The sequence below is a fragment of the Prunus dulcis genome, chromosome 8, assembly GCF_902201215.1.
Source record: "Prunus dulcis chromosome 8, ALMONDv2, whole genome shotgun sequence".
In the NCBI taxonomy this organism is placed as follows: domain Eukaryota; kingdom Viridiplantae; phylum Streptophyta; class Magnoliopsida; order Rosales; family Rosaceae; genus Prunus; species Prunus dulcis.
The window spans coordinates 12,339,773-12,351,448 of NC_047657.1; the positions used below are offsets into that span (position 1 = coordinate 12,339,773).

General features: G+C 36.7%; 2 protein-coding genes and 1 pseudogene across 2 annotated transcripts; all 3 read left to right on the top strand.

The window, feature by feature from the left end:
* The first annotated feature begins 61 nt into the window (after positions 1–61).
* LOC117637810 (B3 domain-containing protein Os01g0234100-like) lies at positions 62–2,795 on the top strand. Its single transcript, XM_034372832.1, has 7 exons — positions 62–284; positions 382–468; positions 987–1,018; positions 1,169–1,265; positions 1,357–1,563; positions 1,782–1,872; positions 2,113–2,795. The coding sequence occupies exons 1-7, from the start codon at positions 96–98 to the stop codon at positions 2,694–2,696; spliced, it is 1,287 nt and encodes a 428-aa protein (XP_034228723.1). The 5' UTR covers positions 62–95; the 3' UTR covers positions 2,697–2,795.
* Positions 2,796–4,409: 1,614 nt separating this feature from the next.
* On the top strand, positions 4,410–7,244 carry LOC117637794 (B3 domain-containing protein Os01g0234100-like). The gene is made up of 7 exons (XM_034372811.1): positions 4,410–4,529; positions 4,617–4,682; positions 5,071–5,102; positions 5,206–5,380; positions 5,477–5,683; positions 6,112–6,202; positions 6,313–7,244. Exons 1-7 carry the CDS (start codon positions 4,461–4,463, stop codon positions 6,927–6,929), a joined length of 1,257 nt encoding a protein of 418 aa, XP_034228702.1. The 5' UTR covers positions 4,410–4,460; the 3' UTR covers positions 6,930–7,244.
* Positions 7,245–8,596: 1,352 nt separating this feature from the next.
* On the top strand, positions 8,597–11,475 carry LOC117637895 (annotated as a pseudogene).
* Positions 11,476–11,676: the final 201 nt, after the last annotated feature.

Consider the following 11,676-nt stretch of genomic DNA (forward strand, 5'->3'; position numbering starts at 1 on the left):
CTAATACTAGTGAATGCCTATTGACAGAAGAGAAAAAGAAAGGGAGTGACCAGTGAGGTGACAGAGCTCTGAGGCTGCGTGTCTGTCAAATTCCAATGGCGATGACCCACGAGTGGAAACACAGTAAAAACTTCATGCTCACCATGAATGTTAAGAAAGAAGAACTCTCTGACCCTGAGTATGTTCCACAAGAAAATGAAGAAGAAGAAGAAGAGGAAGACTATTTGAGTGTTTCCCAGTTTTCTCTCCGCAGCCGCCGAAGAACCCATCATTCTTCCCTTTCGGTATATATATATATATATATATATATATATCTCTCTCTCTCTCTCTCTCTCTCTAGATTGTGAATTTATTTCCTCAACGGTAGTTGTTCAATCGCAGGTAAAGCAGAGGGAGCCATGGAAGACCAAGAAAAATGTGCTCAACACTCGGAGAAGTCCTTTAAGTCCGACCCATATGACCAAGCGAGTGAGAACCATTTTCATTGTCATTTATTTGCACACCAAAAGTTTATGGTTGCATCTTTCTCACTGATTAAGATGATTTTTCTGATATTCAGTATGATATTGAGCTCAGAGAACCCATGTGCTCTGGTTTTTCTTTTCTGTTTTTGCATTTTTAAAGATATGTTCCATTTTGCTCTGTTTGGCATGTTAAGATGGTATTGCATTCTCTTTGAACTTGGTCTGCTTTTCTGTTGGGTGCCTAAACAATCATATGGGAAACCAAAAATATGCCTGCCCAGAACAGGCCCATTTATTGTCTTGTACATGTTTGATAAACTGACCCAATGAATTGTTATTTGCAAATTGATACCTTCTAGTCACATTTTTTATACAGCCCTTGTGCATTTATCTATGCTACTGTGTATTATGCTGCATGTCATGGTTCATACACTAGTTATGTGGATGATAATGTTGATGGTAATATTTTCTTCAATAATTCAATAAAGGATTGAAGGGAAAATTCTTATGATTTTTTAACAGAAAGTTCCTGGGGATCCTCGGAAGCATGGAGGGTAGGTATATTTTTTTAAAATGTTTTGTTAATTAGCTTCAACACTTAATTGCTTTAAGTATCTAACGTTGATGTTTTATTGACCGACTGGCTGTAAACGGAAGAGAACCATGTTTGATAATTTTAACGAACATGAAAAGTCTTCTGCCAGCACCCAAGTTGAGGAGATCCAGGCAATTCTTGGAGCTGAATACCCCATCGTTGTTAAGTCTATGATACATTCAAATGTTTCCTCTTGGAATTGTCTGGTAAGTCTTATGTGCCAAGTTTAGAAGGACTGGACTTGGAGCCATGGACAAATATATAACTAATTATGCACTTAATTTTTCTATTTGACAGACACTGCCGAAGCAATTCTGCCATTTGCATTTACCATTGCATAATACAACATTAACCCTGGAAGTCGAAAGTGGGGAAAAATATAGAATTATTTTTCTTGCCGGAAAGAGGATACTAAGTGCTGGATGGAAAAAGTTTTGTACTGCACACAAGTTACGAGTTGGTGATCTCTTAGTTTTACGTTTGGTCAGGCCTTTGAAGTTTAAGGTATTCCACTGTTGTTTCCCGGGCACATTTTTTGTGTGCAAATTTTACAAGAGCCGCTTGGTTCTTAATACCCACTTGTCCACTTAATTTGCATTTCTTGCTAGGATGAGGCTTATCCATCTGCCCTTGCATGTGGGTTTAGGGTCTACTATCTTGATTTCTATCCCCATGGGGTTCTAATTTCTTGATAATGTTGATATCTCTACACAATGTTACAGGTGTACATAATGGGAAGACATAATCTAGCTGAAGTAGATGCAGCTTTTAGCCTCTTGAAATTGAATGCCTGCGCCAAACATGAAGTGCTTGGTATACTCTGTCTGTCTGTCTGTCTGTCTGTCTGTCTGTCTCTCTCTCTCTCTCTCTCTCTCTCTCTGTCTCTATCTCTCTGTGTCTCTGTCTCTCTGTGTCTCTGTGTCTGTGTCTGTGTCTGTGTCTGTGTCTGTCTCTCTCTCTCTCTCTCTCTCTCTGTCTCTCTCTCCCTCCTTCAGAAATTATGAAATCCCGGCATGTAGACTTGAAATGTTAACTTGGTGAAAAATTATGCAGAGGAAAACCATCCAAAGCCTCTTTCAAGTGATGTTTGCCAAGGCAACATTCGAAAGACAAGTCTGATGTTAGATACTAAGCCTGAGCTTATTGATAATCAAACTGAGGAAGACAATGAGGAATTTGGCTCCAAATTTCCAGGAGGCATTAGATATCCAGTACCAGCAGCTGATTTCGAAGATGTTAGAAGTATTGAGAATTTCACCATTCTTGTGAATGGTGTGACTATAGATTCTTGGCTTTCCAAACAGCTCAGGACTAACTATTACGATCTATGCTGCTCACGAGGTTCATTTCTGCATGATCATCTCCTCAAAAGTATTAACAGTAAGTTGGCTGCTGAAATAATAACTGAAACTACTAACATTGCTAATGCCATTAGAGCTCGCAAGCTGTCCGCCTCTCATACTGATTACGAAATGTGGGAGAAGACTTTAAATGCCTTTGAGCTGTTGGGTATGGATGTTGGATTCTTAAATGCACGACTGGAGCAGCTTCTGAGTCCCTCCTTCAGATCAGAAGAGGCTGTGGAATTAACGAGGATAGAAGCTAAAGTTGAGCAAATTTGTGCAGGGGGGAGATGAGAGCTCTTGACTAAAGGCTTTTGGAATTGAAAGAGATGATGTTAAGTTTTGATGCCAAGATAGAGGCTTTAAAAGAAATTTACGAAAGGCTTGAGTTTATCTTCCAGGAAGAGGTTGATGCTCCATGGTGAGTAGAAATATACTTTAGCTACAATTGGCATATAGTTTTAGGACATGACCTGGAGAATCGAAAAGGAAAATACACACACACACACACACAAGACCCTTAGGCTTTGGAAGAACACTCTGCCTTGCTAATGCTAAGATGTTTTTTTTGTTCTTGAAGAAGTAGATCTAGGGATTCCACATAAGTTGGTTGTAACTTGAAATACATATGCCTAGCATTATAATAAAATCCTTTGCTAATTTTTCTTTTCCCAAAGAATCTTCTGGGTGTAAATGTTTCTTGTTTTTCTTCTCTTTTTAACTTGAGTGCAAGCTTAAACAAAGGATCTTTACCCTCATCCTCTAGCTATCACATGCCACTTAGTTATATAGCTTGTGGATACCATATGGTCAAATTCTTCTGAGACCCATATGTCAAATACAAGATATACACTACACAGTCTTGAATGATTCATGAACTGCTGCTGAAGACAATATTCAGACGTGAGCAACATTCGAAGTTCCAAGTTTCATGAATGTTTGCCATTTACTCAAGTATGAGATCATTTCAATGCACCCTTACCTGAGCCTAAGATAAAGTTGCATTGCACCCGCGACACGAAAGTTATTTCCCTCAAGGAAAAAAAATAGAGATATACAACATGGACAATTGTGGGTTGCGGACTGAACTCTTGGGTAAACACTAAACATTAATTTTTGGCCAACACTTACAAAGAAATAAATTTGTCATATATACTCTTGGATACTAGCACATTGCATCAGTTAATAGTTGGAGTAATAGTTGGTGCATCTAGTAGTACTCAGGTTATAACAAAATCTCTTCGCTCAACACGCGTTATAATTACACAAAATAAATATAATAACGTAGAGTGAAATAGTAATGTTACACGATGATTAAAAGTGATAAACACCAACTTTATGAAGGCAGGGAAATAGGATTCTTGCAACATGGCAATTCACTTGGTCGCATCTGTTGCCTCTAAAATGCAACACAACTTTTGTATGGGTTGGTTTTCGGTTACTAGCCACCCTAGAGCTTGATGTCAATGTTTTTCATGAGGATGAGTACTGCTTTAACTTTTGAAATTGGGATCCACACTGGAGTACTCTTGTAACATCAGGAAGATAAATATCACCAGAATAAATTCTAATGTGAAAACTTCTCAAATACGATTATTAGTGTTAAAAATCGATAATTTCAACAGAATATCGATATTTTATTTATGTCATATCAAGACTATATTAGACTATTTATATTATCGATATAATTGGATAATATCGACAATGACATATCGAGATGACATCGATATAATAGATTTATTTGAGAAGAGTGCTACAACAAAAGTCCTTTTTCATAACTTTTCCCAATTCTAGGTGTAACCGGTGAGCCATTTTAAGTTGATTTTCAATCAGTAATGGTAACTTTTTTGGTAAATTAAGTAAATATTTTTCTGGGGGGAAACGAGTACTTTGTACCCGCAGTGTCAATATCCAAACTGCCCCTCGTATTTTTGAAAATTGGCTCCATTTTAGAAATAAAAAGATTTGAAATCCAACGGTCTTTTCATCTTCCCCTTTCTCATACATCCATATTTACGCCTACTGGCTTCGCTCTTGACCTCCATAGGACCATAACCAATGGCAATGAGGGAGCCAATGGCTGTTCTTCAAGATCAGAACCGGAACTTCTCTTACCCACCATCCGAGGTCTATTCTCTCTTCCTCTCTTAGATATGATTTATGGGTTTGCTGGTAATCTGAGTATGTAACTGTCTGTTTACTAATGATTTGCAGAGCATGAAAATGGAAAAGCTGTTTGGGCAAAAATCTTCATGCCTCGAACTGATGGCTTTAAGCAATGTGAGAAGCACTATTTTGCATTGGGTTTTTGTTATTTCCGATTTTGAAGGAGACGCCGACATGGTTTGATGATTACCATCGGTCTGAAATTTATTGAATAATATTAATCTTTTCAAGTTATAAGCTTTCTGAATGGGTTTTTAGTAGGAAGCGTTTTCGAACAAACAGTTTTGGAACATTTCGTAAGCATGAGCCTTTTTTAAGCAACTGCAGATTTCCTGCAGAAGACAAGTTTTCAATTATATTCATGGTCTGAGGTTTTGACGATTGAAATGAAAAACAAAATAAAGAAAAAGAAAAAAAGGTTTTTGAATTTTCCATTTCTTATCAATAGATTGAGATTGAGATACTGAATTAACTGAAAAATCTTGCAACTTCTTGAATGCAGGTAGTCAATGTTAATCCCATTATGTCTCAAAGGTCAGTGTGTATATTTAATTTACTTTCTAATCTGCTTTTACTTATAAAACTTATTTGTTTTAGTTTTAAACTAACACTGGACCCTCAATCTTTTTACCAATAGTCATAAACGAAAGAGAGTTATTACAAGAGTTAAGGTAGAAAGCTTATATGATAGTTCCCAAGCTCAGTCTTCTGTTATGGAAAGAGCGAAGGAGGTTGAAGCAAGCCTAGATCCTAAGTTCCCTGTCCTGCTCAAAGTTATGATGCCATCACATGTTACTGGAGGATTCTGCCTTGTAAACCCTACTCACTCTCTTCACAATCTGTGCATTTATCTAAAGGCGTGGACTATTAGGATGATATATTTATATGCGCTATCTTTGATTTGGCAGAGTATTCCGAAGAAATTTAGCTGTCAGCATTTGCCAAAACAAGATACGATGATTATTTTGGAAGATGAAGATGGGAAGGAATTTGAAACGAAATATCTTGTGGAGAAGGGTGGACTGAGTGGTGGATGGAGAGGGTTTTCAATTGCTCACAAGCTACTGCAGGGAGATATTGTGATTTTCCATGTAGTGGCGCCCTTTAAAATTAAGGTAACTGATTGAACCACTTGAAATTTTTGTGTGGATCCTTTGTTAATATCTTGAAATTGTTGGCTTGCAAGTGTCATTAAACTTGACGAGTTTGCAAACCGAATGTTGTAAATCAAAGTTATTCTGAATGTGAAGTATATATAGAAGATAGATTCTAGGGACGCCATTATGATTGTGACGATGATGAACATGTTTATCCTGTGATTTGACGAAAAAGGTAATTTGGTGATTGTAGATTTTTTGAGTTTGTCATATTTCTTGAACTTTAGGTAGGGTATTTTAAGAGAAAAAATGATAAGATTGATTGTCCTTAGTGAACAATTCCTAATGCTTGGCTATCAAGCATAGAAAATAGACATTTTACTGTTTGAGATGGTACTTCTGAAAGCATATGAACCACTCAATTCTTTTGCTGCCTACTTTCTTAGGTGTATATTGTTAGATCAAATGGTTTAGATGAAGTGGACTGCGTTCATGGCCTTATGAGGTTAGATGCTTGCACTAAACAGATTAATGCTGGTAAGTTGTTTCAAAATTTACCAAGTTATTTGTGCTAAACTTCTTGACAATCATAACTCTTACCTTTTCTGATCCCCCTGTGATGTCATTCTATAATTTAAATCATGCAGGACAGATTATTCCATATGAAACCGAAAAGTCTGGTCCGGTATCAGATCAGTCTGAAAATGATAGCGAAGATCTTGGTTTTGAATTTATGGATGGACTTAGACTTGCAGAGTCTGATGTCACTTTCAAAGAAGTGAAATGCATGGAGAACTTCACCGTTGTCGTCAATGGTTTAGTCATAAATTCTGAGTTTTCGAATTACATTCTGACCAAGTATTATGAGCTTTGTTGCAGTCAAAACGCATTCCTTCATGAACATCTTCTTGAGGGTCTGAACTGCAAATTGATAGCTGGAGTGATTTCTGAGACAGTCAACATTGCAGATGCCATCAGGGCCTGCAAGATTACTACCACCGAAGGTGATTTTTCCACTTGGAGTAAGACTTTGAAAGCTTTTGAGGATTTAGGCATGAATTCCGGGTTCCTGCGTGTCCGGCTGGACCGGCTTGCAAGTCTTGCTTCAGAATCAAAAAGATTGAAGGAGGCTAGACTTGAAAAGGACCATCCAGAAGAAGAGATGAGGAGCTTGGATGCAAATCCTTTGGAAGTAAAAGAGACCATAAATATGACTTCAATTCTCGAACTTACATTCCAAGAAGTGGCTAAAGCCCCTTGGTGATGAGAAAACTTCAATGTCTCTGGTTCTTTTTTGGTGTAAGTTATAGCTCAAGCGTTCTAGTTCAGAACCAGAACTGTGCCAAAGCTACATGAGGAACAAAAGTCGTGCCTCATGATAATTGTGCTTTTGTTGTATAGGAGATGATGTGCTTGAGCCCTGCAGTTGTCTTACTGCAGAGATTTTGGGTAACTTCAGTATAGAATTATGTCCATTACTGGAGGTATCACAAGCTACCTACCAAATAGGGACGAATGTTGTACCTTGTGGTTCTCTCTTTTGCAATTTCCAGCTATCAATGGAAGATTTTTTATTGAACCAATTGCCAATATCCTCTCTTACGCAAAAACATACAAGCGCAAGTTTATGTCAAATCCAATAATGCTGTCTTCTTTTTTCCTTATTTATGGAACTATTACATGCTACTTGAGTTTAAGGAATCATTCTTCCAAGTGTGTAATTCTTGATTTAGCTATTCCTATCTAACGCACAAATAATTGATTGATCTGGTCTGGCCATTAATTTCAATATCTAGCCATATTGTGGTTATAAAGAATGAAAAACCTACCAAGATTTCGGTGTAACACATGATCTCATCAATTCACTTATATTAAATCACGTGTGTGTATTCATTAATATTATACCTGATACTTGTTACCTATGTGACTGTATAAAGTATCTTTTCACAAATAAACTTCGGACAGGAGCTAGTAAATTCAAAGTTCCAAGTGTCATGAATCTTTGCCAACCAACTGCGCTACTCTCGTGGGACATGTACTCAACAGTTTTTAAAGACAACATTTTTTTCGCTTAAAAAAGGAGAGTAAAATGTGTGCTGCATATTTTCGGCATAACAATATCACTTTATCCATATTTATAATAATGACAGCAAAATAGAAAAGTCTGTGGCACTAGGGTGAAAACAATTAACTATATAATTTTATTCATTACACTACAAAAAAAAGTACAAGAAAGTATATATACTCAAACAAAATAATAACAAGAACAGTCAAGTAGATGCTTAATCAATTCAACGTATATATCCTGCTTCAAAAACATGCATCTTGAACTAAACCCTAAAACTTTTCTTGGTCCGTTTGCTCTATTTTGTTAATGGAATACTTCCCTCCTTCCCTTGTAAGTAGTAACTCATATATTCCTACTAATACTACTGTTACATGACCTACTTGTAGCAATTGTGTTAGAAAAGATTGAGTAGGCCATGTTTATTTATTTGAAATGGGAGAAGTTGGGGAGACGATGAATGAGTATGGGGTCAACTATTCTTTAGGAATCTAATTCTTAATTTTTTGTGTATTAGATTACAGATTATAACGTGAAGCCTATTAGCTTTTGATTTGTTAATGTTAGTAAATGAGGTGGAAATCAAGAACTAGACCAATTTACTAACACAAGGAAAGTTTAAAAAAAAATTGAAATAATGGAGCCAAACCCAACATAAAATAGAAATTAAACGATTTTTGTTCTTTTTGTTCGTAATTTTTTTTTTTGGGGGGGGAACTGGAATAGTATATATAACTTAAAAGTGGCTACAACATTACTGTTACTAGTATTATTTCCAAAAAGCCCCAATTATTTTTGAAAATTGGCTCCGTTTCGGCCAAGCTTGTAGCCCCTGGGGGAGTCTGAACGAAGTACAAAATTTGAATCGAACGGTCTTTTCATCTTCCTCCTCTTTCATATTTACATCTTTCCATATTTTCACCAATTTGAATCAAACAATGGCTGTTCTTCAAAACCAGAAACAGAGCTCCTCCTCTGACACTCCACTACCATCCAAGGTCCAATCTCCCTGTTTCTCTCTCAGGTATGTTTATGGTTTTGCTTGTAAACAGAGTATGTGACTGTTTTGTTTACAAATGGTTTTGCAGAGCAATAGGGGAAGACTACCAAAGGACAAGGAAAAGCTGTTTAGCAAGAAATATTCATGTCTCACTCTGTCACAGATGACTAAAAGCATTGTGAGAAACACTATGCTCTCTTCTCTTTTTCTTTCTTTCTTTGTTTTCATGAGTTCTATTTATACATATTTGTATTGGGTTTTTGTTTTTATTTTTGATTTCTTCTATTTTGAACTGTGTGGAGTTTGAAATTATTGAATCTGCACAGAAATTAATCTTACTCTTTTCAAGTTTTAAGCTTTGGTTTTTTTTTTTTTTTTTTTTCCTGGGAAACCCAATAGCCTAATTAAAATTCTTTACTTGTTTGTAAGCATCTTTTCTCTTCAAAATAATGAACTGAAATTTTTTTTTTAAATCTTGAATACAGATAGTCAGTGCTAATCCAAAGATGCCTGAAAGGTCAGTGAGTATATTTAATTTACTTTTTAATCTGTTTTTTTTTTTTTACTTTTAGTATAATTGTTTGATATAATTAGAAAGTGACACTGGACCATCCCTCAATCTTTTTACCAATAGTTGTAAATGGAAGAGAGCTACAGTAGAAAGCTTATATGATACTTCCCAAGCTCAGTCTTCTGTTCTGGAAAGAGCAAAGGAGGTTGAAGCAAGCCTAGATCCGAAGTTCCCTACCCTACTCAAAGTTATGCTCCCATCACATGTTACTGGATGTTTCTGGCTTGTAAACCTCACTGACTCACTCTCTTCACAATTTGTGCAATTATCTGAAGGCATGAACTATTGGGATGATAAATTTATATGCACTCAGTTTGGTTTGGCAGGGTCTTCCTAAGAAATTCTGCTGTGATCATTTGCTAAAACAAGATACAATGATTGTTCTGGAAGATGAAAATGGGGAAGAATTTGAAACGAAATATCTTGCGCAGAAGGTAGGACTGAGTGGTGGATGGAGAGGGTTTTCAATGTCTCACAAGCTAGTGGAGGGAGATATTGTGATTTTCCATGTAGTCACTCCTTCCAAATTCAAGGTAAATGATACCTTCTTTCTTAATATGTTTGTGTGGATTCTTTGTTAATATCTTTAAATGATTTGATTGCAAGTGCAATCCTTTGTTAATATCTTGAAATTGTTTGACTGTAACTTGCAAGTGCCGCTGTGAAACATTGAGTTAAACTTGAATTCGAAGAAGAAATTCAATGCCTAAAAAAACTTGGTCATCGCTCTGCACACCAAATCTTGTGAATCAAATATGTTCTCAATGTAATGCATAAATAGAAGATGCTAGGCAGGCCATTGTGATGGTTATGATGTCAATAATTTTTATCCTGCGATTTGAAGAAAAATGTAGGAATAATTTGGTTCATTGTAGATATTTTCAGCTTGTCAATATTTTTCTTGACTTAAGGAGGGTTTTCCCTTGAATGGAGATTAAAGATGAAGGATAAGATTGATTCTCCGTAGTGAAGACTTCCTAATGCCTCTTGAATGGAGATCTTGCATAGGTGCTGTGGAGCATAGATTATAGACATTTACTGCTTTTAGATGCTACTTCTGAATATGCAGATGAACCACTTACTTCTCTTTCTGCCTACTTGTTTAGGTTTATATTATTAGATCAAATGGTTTAGATGAAGCGGATTGCGCTGTTGGCCCCACGAGGTTAGATGCTTGCATTAAGCAGATGGATACTGGTAATTTGTTTAAAATTCACCAAGTTATTTTGCTTAATGGTTTGACAGTTATAACTCTTGCTTTCTTTGATCTCCCTGTATCATTTCTGTAATTTATAATTATATCATGCAGGACACATTATTTCATGTGTAAGGGAAGAAAGTGGGAATTTGGAACCTATTCCAGAGGACCATGCAATAGCCTTTAATACAAAATCTCGTCCACTATCAGACCAGTCTGAAAATGATAGTGAAGATCTTGGTTTTGAAGTTCTGGATGGACTTAGACTTTCAGAGTCTGTTGTCCCATTCAAAGAAATGTACTGTATGGATAACTTCAACGTCTTGGTCAATGGTTTAAACATAAATTCCGAGTTTTCGAAATACGTTCTGAACAAGTATTACGAGCTTTGCTGCAGTCAAAACTCATTCCTTCATGAACATCTTCTTGAGGGTCTGAACTGCAAACTGATAGTTGGAGTAATTTCTGAGACAATCAACATTGCAGATGCCATCAGGGCCTGCAAGATTACAACCTCAGAAGGTTACTTTTCCACTTGGAATAAGACTTTGATAGCCTTTGAGGGTTTAGGCATGAATGTCGGGTTCCTGCGTGCTCGGCTGGACCAGCTTGCAATTCTTGCTTCAAAATCAAAAGGATTTAAGGAGGCTAGACTTGAAGAGCTTAGAGGCAAAGCTTTTGGAAGTAAAAGAGGCCATAAGTAGGCTTGACTCTGAGATTGAAATATGAGTTCAGAGAAGCTTGAACTTTTGTTCCAAGAAGTGGCTAAGGCCCCTGGGTGGTCAGAACGAGAACTTTGCTCAAGCTACATGAGGAAGAAGAGGCCTATCTCATGATCATTCAGCTTTTTGGTGGTTTGGAGGTCGAGGCACACAGTTGACCATCTTTTGTATAGAATTATGTCCATTGTAGGGAGGAATATTGTAGCTATTTCTGGTTCTCTCTATAATTATCCAACGCACAAATGACTGATTGATCTGGCCTTGGGGTTGCATTTTCCTCTATCATAAGTTTCAATATCTAGCCATATGCTGCTTACAAAAAAACGAAAAGACCTGTCCAAAACACTTGAATAATGAGATGCGCTCATAATTTGTGCCGAAGACCATTTTCGGACGTAAGAATAAATTCAAAGTTCCAAGTTTCATGAATGTTTGCCATGAAACTCCACGTATGA